Consider the following 20,771-nt stretch of genomic DNA (forward strand, 5'->3'; position numbering starts at 1 on the left):
TACTTGTCTCATGTCCACTTGGCACTTACTTTTTGTAGGTCGTAGACACCGGCAAGATGGAGAGCAAAACGATTGGCATATTCATATACTGCCACATTTAGCAAGCTATCGTTGAGGTATAAATTGTCTTTTAAATATGTTTCACTTTCTTTCATGATAATTTATGCATAACTATTTATCTCTCTATTTTCTCTAATATTTATCTCGATTCTCTTTTTCCCCTAAGCCTCTATCTCTCTTGATTTTTGAATCTTGAAAGTCTCAACTCTCTCTTTCTCTCTCTAACCCCCAAGTATTGTTACTTCTAATTTGTGGTTATAGGTGGGGCCCTCAAATGTGGTGCAAGTTGTTATCGACAATGCATTGAATTGTTGGTGCATGGGCTGTTTGCTTGAGGCCGAGTTTGCCACCATTGTGTAGACTCCATGTGCAAGTCATTGTTTGGACTTGCTTATGAAGGACATTGGGAAGCTCAAGTGGGTGAAGAGGATGGTTCGCAAAGCTACATCAGTTGTCACCTTCTTCATGGTAAAGATAAAGGTGCTTGTGATGTATCGCGAGTATAGCATGATCGAGTTAAAGAAGCTTTCTTCAACTCGGTTTGTGTACATGTGGTTGTTGCTGGAGTGCTTTTATGAGGTACAGTCTACCTTGCGCAGACAGTGGTGTCGACTCTATGAAATGAGTGGGATGAGTATGAGATAGAGGAGACTAAAGCCATGCAATGCTTGTGTCTCAATGAGTAGTTTTAGCAGAAAGTCCATGCCATCGCTATTGTCATGACTTTCTTTTCAGAGGGTGTTACGTATGAGTGATTGCGAGGGGTCCACCATGAGCCTTCTCGTTCAATTCTTTAGAGTGGCATTGCTAAAGGCATGTGATTTTATAGTTTTGGCACATTGATACATCCGGCCTATAAGTCGCCACGGTCATGGATGATAGAGAGCTCTGTTCGGACCAGCTTGCTTATTTAACTTGTGTGATCCTTGTGGATGACTATAATGTAGTGTTGGAGAAGCTAGAATGCTATGCGGATTAGAAAGGGGATGTGGCTTTTTCTTCTCCCACTTGTTGGAAGAGAGTCACTTGTGGAGCCTCTATTTAGGTGGTAAAACTTTGGATACGCGTTGGAGACACTTCAGCCCTTAGCCATGAGAGTCCTTGCTCAGGATTGCTCTTTGGATGCATGTGAGAGAAACTAGAGTGCCTATTCTCTCATTCACACGAAGATTTGCAATCGGCTTAACACATGGTAGCTAGAGCGGCTAGTCTATTGCGGCGCTAACTTACACATGATGACGGCTATGATGGGTATGGGTAGTCCAAAGCAAGTAAACACCTTTCACAAAATTTAAAATTTGTTGTTTTGAACCTTAATTTAGTCTTTAGCATTTGCAATCTTATGTGTATTGTGTAGATGAATGTTGATAGATTCAAGTTGAGAGGCGGCACTCTTCTGAGTTTATATCCGGAAATGGATAAGGAGGAGGAGATGGTCTTTCTAGAGCTCTATAGAGAGCTTAAAGCACCAGATACTTGTGACACTCGCAGTCAGCATGCTCGTGGGCGAGGACTTCAAGTAGGAGGTAGTAGGGGCATGGTCATTCGGTGCCCTTTGACATCGAGGAGGGGTGGTTCGAGTGGCTTGCAGACATATGTAAGGCAAGGCTCTAGTAGCTCCCATCCCATGTCCGATGATGACATCCCCTCCTTGCCTACACAGCCAATACTTAGGGAGCCATCATTTGATGATGATGGTAACCTCATCAGTGAGGATGAGTATGAGAGTGTTTCATTATCAACAAGACGAGAAGTCATTTTCCGACTCTCTTAATGAGCACTTAGAGGATTCTGATAATGATGATATTTTATCATAGTCTATAGATTCATAGGTCTCTTTATTTTTTGTATCTACTATTATTGTATCCATATGCCATTATGACCCATTATCCATGATGTACTAATATTTAAACGCTAGTTGTATCACACGTTGCACGTAGTGCATGCGACTGCGACGGCCACCCTTATGTATTCATCTTATTTTGTAATGAAATGGCTATTTCCACTTTAAACATGTGTTTTATTGTTTTTGTTGGGAATAAAGGGCCATCGTGCCTTTCATATGTGCACGAGTGTGAACACACCCTTAGCACATTGTACTTTCATACATATATCTATCTAAAAACCTAAAGTGGTACACTCATCATTGTACCGAAAAACGTGTTCACTCCCTACTCTGCTCTCTCACACTCTCTCCGTCTCTCTCACAGCGTGCAACGATTGTCTACCTTGATCTCCGTGCCTAACCTTGCCCTATAAACTGGTATCAGAGTTGGCAAGAGGCAGTCGACAGGAACAAGGGGCAGGTTGCAGGCAGGCTCGTGTGTTGCAGGAGTTCGACGACTAGCAGTTGAGAGGCAGCCGACAGGAGCAACAGGCAGTGACAGTCGACTGCTGCAGGCGACTAGACAGGTCAGTCGCGTGACGGTTGGCAGGCGACAACTGCACGTGAGTGGGCGACTGCACGGGGGGCACGGGGACGAGTGCGAACGGCGAACAGGCGGCGTGATGGTTAGTCGACACGACTGCAGCGGGCGCTGACGAGCGCAACCAGCCGGCGGGGTTCCAGGCTCATGGTGACGCCTTGCGGGTCAAGGACCCGTCTTGAAAAAATTCATTTTTAAAAAAAAATTGCTTATACCCATTGACGGGGTTTCGCGCACGTAAGCACAAGATCTCAGATCTGTGCAAAATCGGCTCAAAAATTTGGGGCTTTTCTCAAATCTGGGGATCTCAACACAAAATTGGACAATCTGACTCAGAAATTGCAAAGTTGGTGCACATTTGCCCGGGAATTTTGGGGCTTTTCACATTTTAGTGAAATTCTTTAAATCTCACTGAAATTAGTGCACGTAGGACTTGGAAAATTTTGGGAGTTATCCAGATTTGGTTGAAGCAAGATGCAACAGTGATATTTGTCTTAGAAATTGCAGGAATTTGTGACATTTTGTCCCTGACATTTGGGGCTTTTCATGTACATGCACAAATTGGGCTGAAATTGACCAAATTTCTCGACATTGAGGCACATTGGACCCCGTGCAATTTGGGGCTTTTGTGATTTGGGCAAAATTTGTGCAGCACTTGGTCATTTTATGTACATGCAGGGTTGAATTCCGCGCAATTTGGACATCAACACTTGGTAAAATTTGGGAGTTTTGCTGAAATTGCTTTATTTTGGCAAAACTGGACAGTCCTATGCATGTCAAAGGGAATGCAGATGTGTGTTTGACGCTTTGAGCACAAAATATTGGGGCTTTTGACCGTTCGTGTCGAATTTTATGCCTGTGGGTACATGTACAACAGAAATTGCAGCTGAAATTTTGGGATTTCTCATGTAATGTGATGCACATGCCCTTTGGAACAGCTGTAATCAGTTGGATAATGCTGTAGCACTTGGTTTGGTGCTTCTGAAAACTTAATTACAGATCTGAAATCTGTACTTCTGTGTGGTCATTTATTGCTGATTGGTACCTGTTTGTACCTTGGTCACTTGGGTGATAGTTTGGGCCTGCATTTACTGGTTTTTTGGTCACATTTGGGCTGAAAACCATGGTTGGCAGCAATGACAGCAGTAATTTGATGCATATAAAGAAGCTTGAAGGTGCACATAATTTTGCATTGTGGCAAAAACAGTGCTACAATATCCTGTTACAAAAGAAGCAGGCAAAGCCAATCAAAACCAAAGGGGCAAAGCCTGCGGACATGGATCAGGATGATTGGGATGAGTTGAATGAGCTTGCATGCTCAACCATAGAGCTATTGATTTCTGATGCCCTGCTCTTCAACATTGAAGGTTTGGATTCTGCATATGCTATATGGACTAGATTGGAAGAACTGTATGCACAGAAGAGTGCTGCAAGTAAAGTGTATTGGCTGAAAAAGCTTATGGATTTGCATATGAAAGAAGGTACAGCAATGTCTACTCACTTGAGTGAGTTTAACTCCATTTTCAGCCAGCTGGTTGCCTTGAAGTTCATGATTGATGAGGAATTTAAGGCTACTTTCTTGCTTTGCACTCTACTAGAGAGTTGGATACATTCAGGACTGCTATGAGCAATTCCAATGTGATCCTTTTGTATGCTGATGTAGAGAGTGCTCTACTTATGGAAGAGATGAATCGGCAGAACAATGCATTTAGTAAGTCTTCCAGTGCTTTGTATACTAGGGGCAGATCACAGCAAAAGGGAAAATATGATGGCAAGGGACGCAGTAAATCACGTGGCAGAGATGTTGAATGCCATCATTGTGGCAAGAATGGTCACTTTAAATGTGACTTCTACAAATGGAAGAAAGAGAAAGGAAAAGGAAAGAAGACAGATGATTGCAAGGAAGAGAAGAAGGACAGTCAGCCTAAGAAGAGCAGTGTAAAAATTGAAGAGGTGAATGTAGACACTCATGACAGTGACAGTGGGAGTGATGTACTCTTTGTCTCTTCACATTTGGTGCACATGCTCTACTTGCAGATACAGATGATGACATGCATACATGGGTTCTTGATTCAGGTGGTTCCTTTCATGTCACCCCTTATCGTGAGTGGTTTTCTACCTATACAGGGAGTCCACACGGTGTTGTCCATCTTGGGAACAACTATGCATGTGAGATTGCAGGTATTGGCAGTGTGCAGTTACAGTTTCAGTATGGTTCTGTCTTTACACTTTAGCATGTACGGCATGTACCTCAGCTCAAGAAGAGCTTGATTAGCATAGGGCAGCTAGATGATGATGGTTTTCATACCATCTTTGGTGATGGAAAATGGAAGATCTGTAAGGGATCTAGGGTTATTGCCAAAGGTTGCAAGAGTGATACGTTGTATCCACTTCATGTATCTAGTGTGCGTGACCGAGCAGCCAAGTGTTTCTTTGTGGCATGGCCGGTTGGGACACATGAGTCAAACAGGAATGAAAGTGCTTTCTCATTTGGGTTACTTGCCTTGCCTTCGTTATGCTGATTTTGAGCACTGTGATCATTGTATTTATGGCAAACATGCACAGACTTCTCACAAAAAGTCTCTTTTTTTGAAATCTTCTCCTTTAGAGTTAGTACATTCGGATGTATGTCAAATGCCAGGATTATCTTTAGGGGGAAAGAAATATTTTGTCACCTTTGTCGATGATGCTACACGGAAAGTATGGGTTCACCCTATTTGTAGCAAGAATGAAGTGCTTGATAAGTTTAAAGAATTCTTGGCATTGGCTGAAAATCAGACAGATAAGACACTTACGTGTCTTTACTCTGACAATGGTGGGGAATATATGTCCAAAGTCTTTCAGGCATTTTGTGATAGCAAAGGGATAAAAAGGGAGCTCACTACCCCTCATAATCCACCCCAAAATGGAGTTGCAGAGCGTATGAATCGGACCATACAAGATAAGGTTTGTACGACGCTGTCTCATACTGCATTACCCCATGGTTTTTGGGCAGAGGTTGTTATGACAGCCGTTCACTTGATTAATCGGTCACCAAACAGGTCTTTGGGGGGGGGGGGGGGAGAGGGGGGAGTTCTCCAAGAAGCGTGGTCGGGCAAGCCACCTTCATATACTCATTTGAAAGTGTTTGGCTGCGAGGCTTTTGTGCACATTCGTAAAGAAAAACGCAGGAAACTTGAGCCAAAGTGCTGTAAATGCATTTTCCTAGGATATGGTGACGAGGGTGAAATGGGGTATAAATTATGGGATCCCGAGAAAAGGAAAATAGTACGCAGCAATGATGTTATCTTCCGGGAAGATCGCATGCACAAACAGCCCGAAAAGACTGAGGAGGTCCGTAGGGTTGTAATCCGGGAAGAAATACCTTTTGGACAGCAAAATGTGCCCGCTGTACAGCAGCAAATACCTGCTGTAAATGAACTTGTAAATGTAGGAAATGATGCTGGAAATGATCAGCCAGCTATTGCCCATGAAAATGAGCCATTACATGTGCAGGAACAGCCAAGACAACAAGTTCGTAATGCTGATTTGTAGGCTGAAATGCTAGGACATCATGCTGAAAATGGAAATTTGCAAGAACAGCCAGCAAACAATGACCATTGGGTTAGGAGATTGTCTAGGGCTACTAGACAACCTGACAGATTTGTTCCTGGTGCAATTAATGTGGCTAAGTATGTCATGTTGACAGACTGTGGTGAACTGTCTTGCTTCAAGGAAGCAATGGACAGACAGGACAGCAAGAAATGGTATAAAGCCATGTTGTCAGAGATGGAATCTCTTGACAAAAATGGCACTTGGTACTTGGTGCAGTTGCCTAAAGGGCAGAAAACCCTTCCATGCAAATGGGTTTACAAGATGAAGGTCACTTCTGGTTCCTCACCCAAGTACAAAGCAAGATTGGTTGCAAAGGGGTACAAGCAGGAGCATAAAATTAACTTTGATGAGATTTTCTCTCTTGTAGTCAAGATGACTACATTGAAAACCATTTTGGGTTTGGTTGTAGTTGAGGATATGGAGCTCATATAGATGGATGTAAAGACTGCGTTTTTACATGGTGATCTGCATGAAGACATATATATGCAGCAGTCTGAAGGGTTTGTTGAACAAGGGAAAGAAAAAATGGTATGTAAACTCAAAAGGAGTTTGTATGGACTGAAACAAGCACCAAGAGAATGGTATCATAAGTTTGATACATTCATGCAGTCCCAAGGCTTTCATAGAAGTCAAGTGGATCACTGCCGTACACCAAGAAGGCAGCAGATGGCAGCCTGATTATCTTTGTTTTATATGTTGTTGACATGTTGATTGCTGGCAGGGATACTCATGCCTTGGATTCATTGAAGCAAAGTCTTTATGGCAGCTTCGACATGAAGGATCTTGGTGATGCAAATCACATTCTTGGCATGTGAATACTCAGAAATAGATCGAAAGGCTTACTCTATCTATCTCAGTAGGAGTATATCTCCAAAGTTTTTCAGTGTTTCAATATGGAGGACGGGAAAACAATTGGGGTTCCATTGCCTCCATATGTGAAACTCAGTGCAGAGGACAACTCTACATGTGATGATGAGAAGGCTGAAATGGCCAAGATACCATATGCTTGGCAGTTTGATGGATACTATGGTTGCTACACGTCCTGACATTGCTTTTGCAGTGGGAGTGGTTAGCAGATACATGGCAACGCCTGGCAAGAAGCATTGGGATGCAGTAAAAGGTATTATGAGATACCTCAAAGGCACAAATGAGTTGTGCATCTGCTTTGGAAAGTAGAAGGCATCTGTTGTTGGCTTTACGGATGCAGACTCTTGGATCTCCAGGCTCTTGGATCTCCAAGCTACAAAAGTGTGTTGCATTGTCTACTACAGAGGCATAGTATATAGCTGCCACTGAGGCATGCAAGGAGGCTTTATGGCTTTCACGTCTGGTGGGAGAGCTTGGCATCATAGAGTTACCTGTTCTCCATTGTGATAGTCAGAGTGCTATCATGCTAGCACGGAATCCTGTCTTTCATGCAAAGATAAAGCACATACAAGTGAAGTACCACTTCATTAGAGATGTACTTGACAGCAAGAGCATTGAGCTTGTCAAAGTGCATACAGATGATAATCCTACAGATCTTCTCACGAAGGGTCTTCCAGCAGAGCGGTTTGCTCATTGCCGACAACTGATGGGAGTTGGATAGATATATTTCCTTCAGCTTTGTACATACCTAGACTTAGTTGATTCTTTTCTCCTCTTAAGGCACATTGCCTTTAGGTGGGAGGTTGTTGGGAATAAAGGGCCATCATGCCTTTTATATGTGCATGGGTATGAACACACCCTTAGCACATTGTACTTTCATACATATATCTATCTAAAAACCTAAAGTGGTACACTCGTCATTGTACCGAAAAACGTGTTCACTCTCTACTCTGCTCTCTCGCACTCTCTCTGTCTCTCTCACAGCGTGCAACGACTGTCTACCTCGATCTCCGTGCCTAACCTTGCTCTACAGTTTCATGATTTATGGTTTTAAGAAAAATCAAGTTATTTTTTGTCGTACTAATATCGTACCGTACCTTATAAAATCATAAGGTACCATGTAGTACTGTATTTATCGCACCATATTGTGTCATATCTTTCGTACTTGACAATTATGACCATAAGCATTGGAGAATAAAAGGGAGATAGGTTGGGTTGAATCAGCCCTTTTTTCAACAACTTATTCTTCTAACTCATTATCTTCTCTTGCTGGGTTGCACTTACCCTGTAGGTGGCTTGTTAGGTGGGTTTTTTTCAAGGATAAGATCTATGCCATGATCTTTGGGTCTTTCAAGTGGTATTTGCCTTGGAAGTTATTGAGAGAAGTGATCAACATACATTTTCAGAAACGAATTGCAATCCTTCTCCAACATTGACACGTTTCCAACATTTTCATTAGTAAAAACCAAGTACACTAAAAGGTGAGTTTTCATTACTTTGGAACTAGTAGTAGTTGATACATTAGGGATAGATCTCCCTTTCTTACATCTAGAGTATGAGCCTTGCCCTTATGCTGAATGGTGATCACTTTAGCATGCAAATCAAACATTGCATACACACAATGGCATCGAGGTATACCAAGCAAGACATGTCAACATACCCTCAAGTAGAGCAATAAAGAACTCTTCGCTGTCCACATATCCTTGAATGTGCAAATGAAGCTTTCCAATGAGTGGTGTGATAGGCTTTGTATGGCCCTTGAATGCTATACGAACTTCTCCCATGGGTCCCATCTCATCCTCTCTAATGCCTAGATGGACTGCCATATTTGTAGAGATAAAATTGGCATGCACTCCATTATCAAAGAAAATCAAAGCTTGTTGATCTCTGATTTTGCTCCATGCTTTGCATAACTCAATAGCATCATCATTGGGTTGATCATTAGCAACATCACACATTAATCCAACTAATGTTTTGGGCTTCTTACCCTTTGGAATCTACTTGATTTTTTGATTTTTCAACTTACTGCCTATTGGGACAGTCTTTAGCCATGTACTTCTTGTTCACAAACAAAGCATTTATTTGCAACCCTTAATTCCCTATGTTGTGCAATTGATTTCCAGTCCTTTCCTTGCTATTTTGACCTCTTTTCAGGCCGATTTTCAGATTTGCCTCTTTTCTCAACCTTTGAGAACTTCTAATTCAGCTTCTTCCCACTTTCTTGGAAGCCCAAATCTTTCCCACGCGGCAATTCATCAGTTGTAGCAGTAGTCTCTATGTGTTGAGTCCCATATACTCAATGAAGAGGAATTGGACGATAGAAGTTAGTGGCAACAAGCCATTCCAAAACTTGTTATTATACTATTTCAAGTTCTTGCATTGTGTTGCATGAAGCTTATGTCAAGCTCTCATGATGTCCACCTCAAATGTACTAGTCAACCAACTCGATGCAAACATTTGCATGAATTGTACCCATATTGATGGTGCTCATAGTTGCACTAGTACCACGTACGAAAGATTTCATACTATACCATACTTTAGGTACTGTACCTTACGTATTAGTACCATAAGGTACAAACTTAATGGATACATCTTTCCCATTCGAACTGCACTTTGGGACTAGCTAAATGCTCCTTATATTAATACGATTCTCCCATAGATTAGGTTATTTGAGATTCAAACAATTTCTCTCAACCTTCTCTCTCTCAAGCCCACACTTCTCTTATTTGTATGATCATGCATGTGTGATGTATCCACTCCCATCTATGTAGTTATAAGTTGTAGGTAGCAGTAGCGCATGTTGCCCATGCAACATTAGGTTTTGGCATGTTACCCTTAAGTACTCATCTTATATACTCTAATAGCATTGCTAATTAGCCTTGAAATATCTATTCTATTATCTTTAGTCCAAAATAATCAAGTTTTTTTTTTTCTTGTACTAATATCGCACCGTACCTTATAAAATCTTAAGGTACCATTTAGTATCGTATTTTATCGTACCATACCGTACCGTACCGTACCTTTCGTACTTGACAACTATGATGGTGCTCTACCTTGCATTAAGGACGTGGATCACCATTGCAATGCATTTCCCTTAAAGATTGTGGTTGCCTTTCTAATCTTTGAGAATTTGGTGAAGTTTTCTCCCAAATAGGTTGCATCAAACTGTTGAACAAATGTCAAAGCTTTTAGCCTATCTTGTGTACCACTGGAGACTCAAACTTCACCCTTTTTCCATCTTTATCGTAGTCTTTTGCTACCTCTTTGGGAGCCAAGCTATCATACGATGGCTGTTGCAAAAAGGTTGCATTTATTGGTGTTTGCATCTTAATGAACATCAAAAGAAGCATTTGCATAACCAACACTCATCCCTTGAGTCCCATAAGCACCTGGGGATGTGGATGCATTTAATGTTGTCTTTATCTCATTACGCTCTTATGCAACATTGCTAATAGCTAGATCTCAAATCTATCTTGGTGCCACTTTGTGCCCCAAACATCATGCCTATGCTACCATACATGGGGTTATGCATATTAGCAGCCATACCCATATACATTAGAACTTGTATACCATGCGTTGGTTGTTGCATACCATAAGGAGTTGTACCATACATTCCTGTATGCGGTCCCTGATTCACCACAATATGAAAAATAGTGCCATCACCAAAGTATCTTAGCTAACCATGATTGCATGCATACGCGACTGTCCAAAACCCATTAGATTGGCACTACCAAGATGGCTTTGCATTTGGGTATTTGATCCCACTCATATTGTTTACTTTTGCTCATCCCTAACCTTGGATGTATATTTACGATGTGGTGGGTGTGGTTTGGAAGCTTCTTTACTATTCAAAGGCCTTTGAAGATAACATCTTGTTCTTGCCCTTGCTGTCCTCCTTGGAAGAATTCAAAAATCTCTCAAACCGTGGATCTTTGGCCAATTGAACAAAGATGTGAGTTGCTCCCTTTAACCAAGCCTTGAACTAGTTATCAAAGTCTTCATCTCCTTGCTATGGTCTTTAGCATCTTATGGCCTTGAAGGACCCGCTTATTGATCAACAGCCACATTTTCTCCTTGCTGTCCATACTGAAAGGATGCTCCAAGATTAGGCATTGCATTTTTTCCTTCATTATATGCATTTTCAGAACGAGATACATCATCACTGCTTGATCCTATCTCACTGTAAGACTATATACTTGCTGTAATGCTTAGGTGAATACAATTTCAGCACTAGAGCAAAACTTTTAACCTTCATTTAGGTGCCTCGGGCCCACCAAGTCGAGGGATTCGATGGTAATTTGCAATGGAACCATGAAAATAGCCTTCCTCCTTGTATAGGGTGGTAATAACCTGATTTAACAATCTTTACAACAAGTAAATTAAAATGCACACTTTATCTTTTAATTTTTGGACAATGGATATCTTGTTGGCTGCGAAAGCGGTGCCCCTTTCGGTATTTCTTTATCTTTTATTGCAAATGGATGGAGTACAACTGAGATTCACTCATCTCCTCCACTAATCCAAGTGCTACTTGTCATTAACGACTGACAAGCCTTCAAACCAATTTGTACCTTACTTTGCTTTGGGAATTGGTCCTCACTTTGCTCCTTGCAAGACAAATTTAGCCCCAAATTGAAATTACTCGGTTGGCCTCTTGGATCTCCTTGAGATTCTTTAATTTGAGTTGTTAGAATTCAAGTCTTGAACTGTTTTCAGCTTCTGGATAGGTCTTCGATGCTATAGAACAGTTCAACAACCTCTCCTCTCTCTTCAACAGCCTCCTCCTCTCTCTCAATGGTTGAAGTAGACTTCCATCAGCCCCCAAAAACGTTTTTCCCACTTGCATCACTAGCAGGGGCAAGTTTTACCAAGTGGCAGCCTTTTAATTCCATTTTCTAGCATTGTCCAACTTAACAAATTAATTCTCTGAATACTAATTTTAAAAATTCATTTAATAATTATTCTAGTGCTTAGAAAACTAATTTCACCAGCCAAAAAAATAGATTGGCTAGGCGAATTTGTCTCCTAAGTATCCTTAAGCACTTATTGGCCCGTAGACTGGCATTAATTAATTGATTAATACCTAGTCTCTAATGTCACCATTGGCATTAGTGGCCAATAAACTAGTTTAGATTCAAATTGAACTCCAAGGACCACCTAATACTTGTCAGGCATACCTTGTTACAGCTTTTGCGTTTGATACCGACTGATATCTTAGAGTCCTAGGTCCCAATTTGTGAACTAATTGATGTGCACCTCACATGTGCTAGTCACATTTGCACATTGGATTAACTTTTGATCAAATGCTAAGCAAAGCAATAAAATTTTACACCCTCATTACATCTACTTGCTCTAAAATTGGGGCTTTTGCCAAACTTGTTGTTCTAGGTCCTAAATTACTCTCTATGACATTGTCCTTGCAATTTGTTATCTATAGCCTCCTCTTGATGATTTGCATTGGGTTTCATGCATTGAGGACCTCATTTTAGGTTCATTGGAGCGGATTTGGGTGTACATTGGAACGAAATTATCATTGGGGATCTTATTTCTTGCATTCAAATCTTGTACTTGCCATTGCCATTTCATTAAGGAGACCTCAACCACTTAATTAGCACTTCATTTGTCTTGACCACCACATCCTAAAGCTAGGTAAAATACATTTAATTGTATATTCTCAATTTCAGTAGATGTACTCTCTCTCTCTCTCTCTCTCTCTCTCTCAAGCTTCATTAAGAAGATGTTTCATGAAAGAGAGCCCTCCATACAGACTACATCACCAGATGCTTGGCTTGACTATGGGAGACAGCTGTATGACTTGCCAGGACAGCCACCTATTCAGGCCCCACAAGCTTGTAGGCCAACACAGTGGTCTTTCTTCACATGGAAAATGGTTAGGGATGCAATTTATAGATTACAAAATGGGAGGGCACAGGATGAGGATGGACTAGTAGCAGAACATTTCTCACATGCTTGTGACATATTAGTATCCATATTAGCACATAAGTTTTAATAGAGCAGTATGTGAAGGTTTCCCTATGAGTTGGTTAGACAATACTATAATCCCGCTATTTAAAAGTGGTGATTCCTTGATTCCTAGCAACTAGAGGACTATCATGATCGGTCATACTTTGGCCAAGATATATGGATCTATATTGGAGCATGAACTCAATGAGTGGGCTGAAATAGACTTTCGCAAAGATTTTGATACAGTGCCTCGTACACGCATCATGTAAAGATTGCAAGACATTGGAGTACCAGAGGGTATACGATGGGGTGTCTATGCATTATATGAGGCAGTGACAGGTCATGTATGAGCACTTGGGGGGCTATCGAAGAGGATTGACAATACCATAGGAGTAAAACAAGGATGTCCACTTTCACCCACATTGTTTGGTCTATACATAGATGAAGTGTTTGATTACATAGACTGAGGAGGAGGAGCTGGAGCCAGCCTGGCAGGGGTGCTGATACCAATATTACTGTAGGCAGATGATATTGTTCTCATTTTAGATTCATTGGAGGGATTGCAGTGCCATCTAGACGCTTTGCATATCTTCTGTAGAGATAAAGACCTCACAGTGAACCTTGGGAAAACCAAAACCATGGTTTTCAATACTTCAGTAGCATGGGTGACTAGATCTATGTACCAGTTCACATTTGGGGGAGACATATTGGAGCATGTGAGGGAATATGTCTATTTGGGAGTCACCTTCTTTGGCCCACGTTTTTCGTTGAGAGGGGCATTAGAGGCACGTCTAGCACGTGGATACGTAGCACTAGGGGCACTTGAGAGTCAATGTGCTCACATACAGTTTCAGGAGCCCCGCACCAAACTCTGGTTGTTTGACACCCTAGTCATACCTACATTACTATATGGAGCAGAGGTATGGGATTGCAGCTTGTGCCATAGGCGCCTTAGCCCACTCATTGATCAGATTGGAGTAGAGAGGGATTATTATGATGGTTGGGATAGCATGGAAAGGCCATGATCATGATGATAGCATGCATGATTAGGAGTAAGCCCTCCACCCCACATCCCATTGTAAGAGCATAGCTAGGGCCAACACCTATAGTTACGGAGGCACTCTTCAGGGTAGTGACCTTTTGGCACAGACTATGGGAGCTTCCACGCTATAGATACTCTAGATTGACACTAACCTCATCTAGACAACTAGTAGCAAGAGGCGAGAAGAACGGTTGGTTTTCACAGACGGCTATTTAGATGAGCCTACATGGTTTGGATATTGACCGTCTTCCACCTTTGGATTATAGCATTGACTGCCCTACACTTTCTCTCAGCCGATCAGAGCTAAACCAGGTGATTAAAGCTGATATCTTGAGGATTGAGATAGCAAGGACATGGATGCATCCACCACTCCCTCTAGGATCGAGGATGGAGTTCTAAAGGAGTCATTTCTTGTGTGTCTTTGATGATGGTTTCACTATTTGGCCAGCATATATGGACACCCATCTCTCCCATAGCATACGGGTTGCTATCGGATAGATTCGCACCTCCTCACATAGGCTTCAGATGGAGATAGGCAGATGGACAAATACCCTAACAGAGGATAGGAATTGCAAGCTTTGTGGTTGAGAGACTGAGACGGAGGAGCACTACATATGAAGATGCATAGTATACTATGACATACGAGGACGGTACCACTACCTCTTCCGTGATGGATTTGGACCTCTTCATCGCGTCATGGAGTATGAGGACCAGAGATGCCTAGGTCTTTTCCTCGTGGAGCTCGAGAGGTGCCGAACTGCACTACTGTGAGATAGGAGGCCAGCTCATCTAGAAGGACACACACAGAGAGCAGTGACAGACCTTTTCTACAGAGCCGACCCTACTCACACTACCAGCCTAGCAGAGACAGAGCCACCCCACCAGACACCTTATAGGCCACGCTGTGGCATCACATTGGATAGAGCCATTTCCCTTCGTCGAGCACGACGACCCCGTCTACCATTTCCACGTCCGAGGAGGCCACACCGCAGTCGGATTAGAGCCATTATCACGAGACACCGAAGACTCACCACCAGGCATATTAGTGAAGCAGCTAGGGAACGCATCATAGCTGAGATCTTGTGCAAATCTTAAGATCAGCTACATCCCATAGTCTCCACGACACTTTTGTACATGGCTCTATCTGATTTGGTTCTCCTTTCCTTTCCTTTCCTTTTCTATCGATGAAACAACACTACACATGGTTCAACCCTAGAATAGTCCCATTGTATAGTTATTTTCAGTATTGTTTCATAGGCCACCCACTTATTTGTAATGTTATCTTTACCTTACTGATGAGATGACATTAGACATGGATGTACTCTGGATTTTGTCTCATAGGCCACATTGGCCTTATGTAGACGTTAATCTCTCTCTCTCTCTCTCTCTCTCTCTCTCTCTCTCTCGTAATGGGTGGTTTATATTAATTACGAAAACAAGTACATGATAACAAGATTACAAAGTTCAAGGTGACTCTAGGATACAATGGATTCAACAAACACAAAAGGACGAATTGGGACTCAATAGCCACACACACACACACACACACACACACACTCTCTCTCTCTCTCTCTCTCTCTCATGGCTATGCTATTCGATGGTCTATTAGAAATAGGCAAGGGTTGCAACGAACCTACTTCCTTCTGTCGGTCAAACTTGATGTTCTAACATACAATCCATGTACACACAAAGTGATCCGCATTGTGTCTCAAAGTTGGCCAAGAAAATAAAGCCTCAACGACGGCATGCCTTGCACATGGATATGCATAACTTTCAACCATAACCTTGGCCTTGATTGCTTTGTAATACACAATATCGACCATGCATCATGGATACAAAGATGGCTTATTGCATATGCTTCTCGGACAACTTAATCTGAGTAAGAAAATTATGGTAGAGTTTAATAATTTGTTTGTACAACAAAATCAATCCCTAGTAGGTAGTGTTTTCAAGTGGAAAGAACATGAATCACAGCGAGCAACTCTTTCTCATAAACATGCAAAATTTTTCTCAACACCCTATAAAAGTTTACTCTCATATGCCACAACATGGCCTTTTTGCATTGGAACTGCACCAATGTTGTTCCCACATGCATCATAATGAAGAATGAAAGATTTTGGAGATCTAGCAAGATCAAAACTCAATCCAAAGTAAGCTTTTCATTTAGATTACTATATGCTTTAGTTTCCTTATCAGCCCATATGAATGGAGCTCTCTTCTTTTGTAATATATGAAGGATGAAGCAATTTCAGCAAAGGCATGTATGAACCTTCTAAGTATGAACACAACCCCAAAAAGTTGTGTAGATCATGCACATTTCTCAAATGAGGCCAACTACATACTGCTTCCACTTTTGGAGGATCCATTCTAACACCATCTTTTATATGTCCTAAGAAGTGAATCTTTGACATGAAGAAATCTCTCTTGTTTGCATTAATAATCAACTCGTGTTTTTAAAGTTCCTCAAACAAATTAGTTAAGTGCATCCGATGTTTTGCCTCATTCTCCGAGTGGACTATGATGTCATCAAAGAATGTGCCAACGAAAGACATATCTGGTTGAAAAGTTCAATCCATCATGCAATTAAACATCGTAGGTGCATTTGTAAGCCTGAATGGTATGACCAAGAACGCATATAACCCAAAGGTTGTATTGTGCACAGCTTTTGACCTTATAGGTATCTAATGATACTATTGGACATTGTACTCCCACCACCCAATTAAGGATATCATCAATCCTCAGTATAGGGAATCTCCTCTGTGCAAGGTGTTCAGGGAATCACCATGGGATATTGCAGCCTAAAATGCATAATGGCAAGTATGGTAACATTGGCATGCAGCCATGTATGCAAACGTGGAATGTTTGGTTGGCGGGGAGGCCTTGCATGGCAAATGACAATTGCGAACACAACAATGACATCATGGTGTCACCATATTTGTAACATGGGATGCCACTACACCTACGGATGTTGGCATTCAAAATACGGTTGATTTTCCACCTCCTATGCGAGGTGTTCAAGGAATCACCATGGGGCATTGCAGCCTAAAATGCATAATGGCAAGTATAGTAACATTGGCATGCAGCCATTTATGGAAACTGGAATCTTTGGTCAGCTAGGAGGCCTTGCATCACAAATGACAAATGCAAACCCAACAATGGCATCACAATGGTCACCATTTTTGTAGCATGGGACAATGTTCTATAGTCTAGCCTAATCATCATCATCTAGATGTCCTTATCCTGTCCTCATTGCTATTGCCATCATCATCCTTAAAGGATTGCCTACTATAAGAGCTTCCCAGGTCAGAACATTTCTGTCCACTGCTGCCTATTATCTTGGTAACCTTCCAACAGCTGCCTCAACATCTTCACTGTAACCTGCTACAGCTCCCATAATTATCCAAATGGCTACATTTTTACTGTTTAGACCAGTCATGCTGCTGGTCAGGTCTAGTACAGGGAGTTTGCTGCATGTCATGTCAGATTTCTTGCTCTAGACTGCTGCATTTCATACCCAGGGGTGGTCGCTGCTGCTACTGCTCCAGAACACAGGCATTCTCAGCTTTCCACATTTTCATCTACCTCCAAACTGCCACATTTTGCTGATCAATGCTGCTGCACCCTGGTCAGAACCCTAGAAGTGCAAAGGAAGAGGCATTCTGGTACCCAAGTGCTGGATGCTTGCTCCATCAGGGATGTGTCCATGTACAACACTCAGCCTGCTGATTTGTGGTATCACAGGTGACTGGTTCAGCCCCCCAACCCGTAAACCTTGAATCATAGAGGCTTGTGTCATATCTTTGGCCTTTGCTTTGGGCCTATACTGTAGGTCCAGCTACAGTGTTGTTGGTTGAGCAGTGTATCATTCATTCATTTAGCTCATTATCATTTCATTCCATTTCCTGAGCATTGTTCTACCAGTCATATGTTGATTCATATACTCTGTGCACTCTATTAGCCCTAGGGTTCTCACTCACGGTGCTACAAGTCCAAATTCTTAAGTTCATTTTTTCGAACATGCTTGTACATGTTGATGTTATATATCTTTAAAAATGTTTGTTTGTCAGTGTAATTAAAGAAGTTGGCAGCAAATGAGCTTGTACATTGACACTTATAAGATGATTGCAGGTACATGCACAGGAGAACATGGAGTTGGTGTGGGGAAAATGAAAGTAAGTAAATAAGGATACCCTTCTTTCTGGTAAATTCATTTTTGTGCTCTTATCTCTCTATTTGAAATTTATGTGCTTTTTGTTTCTTTGTTTTTTTGGTTTGGGGGTGTGTACACAAAAAGAGTGGCAATTTGATTTTGTTTTTTAAACTAAGAAATTACAAGGGCTCAACAGCATTTGGAAGATGAAGCTCTAGAGCTTGCCAAGCATGATAGCCACCAATGTGCACTAGCCACTACAAATTGATTGGTAGTCGACCTTCTAGATGTGCCACCTAATGAGACTCCTCATCAACCCCCACTTCTCTTCTCTAAGTTGGACATTGTAAAGTCTAGGGCTTGTCAATTGGGAAGTTCCTCTAGTCTCACTAGCATGCATGATCTGATGATGAAGACTTATGCTACACGTATCTACCTTGTAGAGAAAGTGATGCCTTGAATCAATGTAGTACCAGCAAAAAGTCCCCCTTGATCATGTGCCCAAAGCTCAACTCCAATTGTTGAAGAATTTAGCAAGGATGTTGTTAAGCTACCTCAGACCTTATTCTAAACTAGTCTCAAATTATTGGCTAATTTATTTGGGTGAAATTCTAGATGTCTTATAAAAAGATGGCACCAAAGGATTTTGGACAATTGGCTTAAAAGTTCCTTTAAAGGGGATACAGTCTAGCCCCACTTTGCAACCTGCACCTGCCATGTAACTAATTTCAGCATGTGCTACATCTCCACCCTTGTCATACTCTAGACATCATGATTGCTGTGTTTTGAGTCTATATCACTCTTCTCAAGCTGGCATTCACTATTGCCCCAAGATTGTTGGGTTTCACTGTTTTTGGCATCTATTTCTGCCAGCCATGGCCCATTTTGCATCAGCTTTGTATCGAGTTTGGTGTTCTGTACCTATCAAAATACTGTTAGCAGTTTGTTTGTCATGCATTGTCATCTCCTGCTTTTGAGCCTCAGTCTGAATCAGATGGGGACATTAGGAGCTCTCAGATGTCTGACATGTACTTTGACGGATGAGGCAGCTCTATTTAGAGCATGCATTTCTTTCTCAATTGGTTTAGGTGTGTTCACATTGTGCGTGCAGCCAGTTCTCAGCCTTTGTAGTGGCCAACAGTTTGTTTTTTTGTGTTCGGATCTAGGCATTTTATTTTGTGAAGGGTGGAGGTTGGTGATTGGTCAATATTGGTCCTTTCTGGCTATATATAGCGAGTGGCCACTTTGGGGCAGATCATTCTCTTCTTCCTCTTGTAGGTGCACACTTTGACGTGGCCATTCTTCTCCGTCAATTGCGAGGACTGCTGGCTGCACAGTCCATCTCCATGACTGACTCTGTCACCATCACTGTCTCCGTCACCATCTCTGGTGCTGTCTTCATTTTCCAGTGTGTGTTGATGCCCTGACTGATGCTTTGGGTTGTGTGCAGGGACTGATCGGTCCAGCATTGTATTTAGCATTCATTTCAAATTCAGTGCAAATTTCTTCTCTTTTCATGCTGTCTTTTCTCTTCTCCTTTTCTCTCCATGTTGGTGTTCCTCTTTCATTGTGCACTCACATGGTATCATCACTTGAGTGAGGACATGGAGGTCTCCTTTAGAGAAGACCACCCTATTAGTGAAAACATAAATTTTCAGCCTTTTGTTTGCTGCCAAAAACACATTTTTTTGCGTGACATTTAAAACTATTTACTTGCAAGTGTAGCAACAAGTTTAGTGTGTTTGCAGGTCTAGAGATATGGATCATCACCGGTTCCAAGGCTTTGATGGCTCAAATGAGGAGTCTATTCATACTCTCTCCAATAGGTGGCCTGATCATCATGAAGATTGGAGATCCTAGCCCTTTTTTGAATGGGAACACTCTCTTGCCAGGTCACATAGATCAGAGTAGCCATCTTCTCCCCTCTCTTCATGTCTCCCATCGGGCCTATCCTAGCTCTAGGATGCCTACGATAACACCATCAGTACATGTGCCCATTCTTCCTTTTTTACCCAAAGAAGACTAGATGGATGGATCAAATTATTCGCTTTGCTCTTGTAAGGTGGATTGTATTCTTGACACCTTTGATCTATGGGAGTTTGTTATCCACCATATTTCCCGTTCCGTGGAGGATCCCGAGTGGGATCAACAATGGATCATGTAGCCCTACGAGATCGGTTCAACTCTTCGGGTTAACTCCAGAGCCCAACTCTTCCTTGTCATGAGCGTATAAGATTGTGTCCTAGTGTATATACACAAGTTGCAAACAGTGGCGGACATGTTGACAAAGCTTGCTTCTTTGTGCCATTAGAAGACATTTGTCCGCCGGATAACCTTGGAGAAAAAATTTCGAATGCTTAGTATTGATGACTCTCCTTCCATGAAAAAATCACATCCACAAGTTGGAGGATATGATGGATAAGCTTGCATCCCTTGGCAAGATGATCTCTTCAGAGGACATGGCAATGATTTTCTTGACTCAACTACCCCATCTCCGAGCACACGTTCGAGCTTGTGCACCATCTATTCCACAAGTTACATCCCATTGCCACCCATTCCTCTATTGGTTTTCTCATTCATCCCGTTCCTTTCAAAGGGGGACGATATTGGTGAAACCGCTGTGGATTCCCTATCCCTAGTCCCTAGTGTTTCAGAGGGGGGTGAGGGC

The 20,771-nt window shown here is 41.9% G+C and overlaps 1 protein-coding gene across 8 annotated transcripts in view; it reads left to right on the forward strand.

The window, feature by feature from the left end:
• LOC148032202 (D-lactate dehydrogenase [cytochrome], mitochondrial-like) overlaps positions 1 to 20,771 on the forward strand; it is a 178,744-nt gene that overhangs the window by 109,443 nt on the left and 48,530 nt on the right. For 7 of the 8 annotated variants that reach the window (XM_087682846.1, XM_087682847.1, XM_087682851.1 and 4 more), the window contains exon 17: positions 18,082 to 18,125. In XM_087682846.1, the coding sequence (XP_087538972.1) occupies positions 18,082 to 18,125 (44 nt within the window). Of the gene's footprint in view, positions 1 to 18,081; positions 18,155 to 20,771 lie in introns of all 8 variants that reach the window. The other variant, XM_087682849.1, reaches the window with a different exon arrangement.

The sequence above is a fragment of the Lygodium microphyllum genome, chromosome 8, assembly GCF_053477565.2.
Source record: "Lygodium microphyllum isolate KBCC chromosome 8, Lygodium_microphyllum_v1.1.10, whole genome shotgun sequence".
NCBI classification, from domain to species: Eukaryota; Viridiplantae; Streptophyta; class Polypodiopsida; order Schizaeales; family Lygodiaceae; genus Lygodium; species Lygodium microphyllum.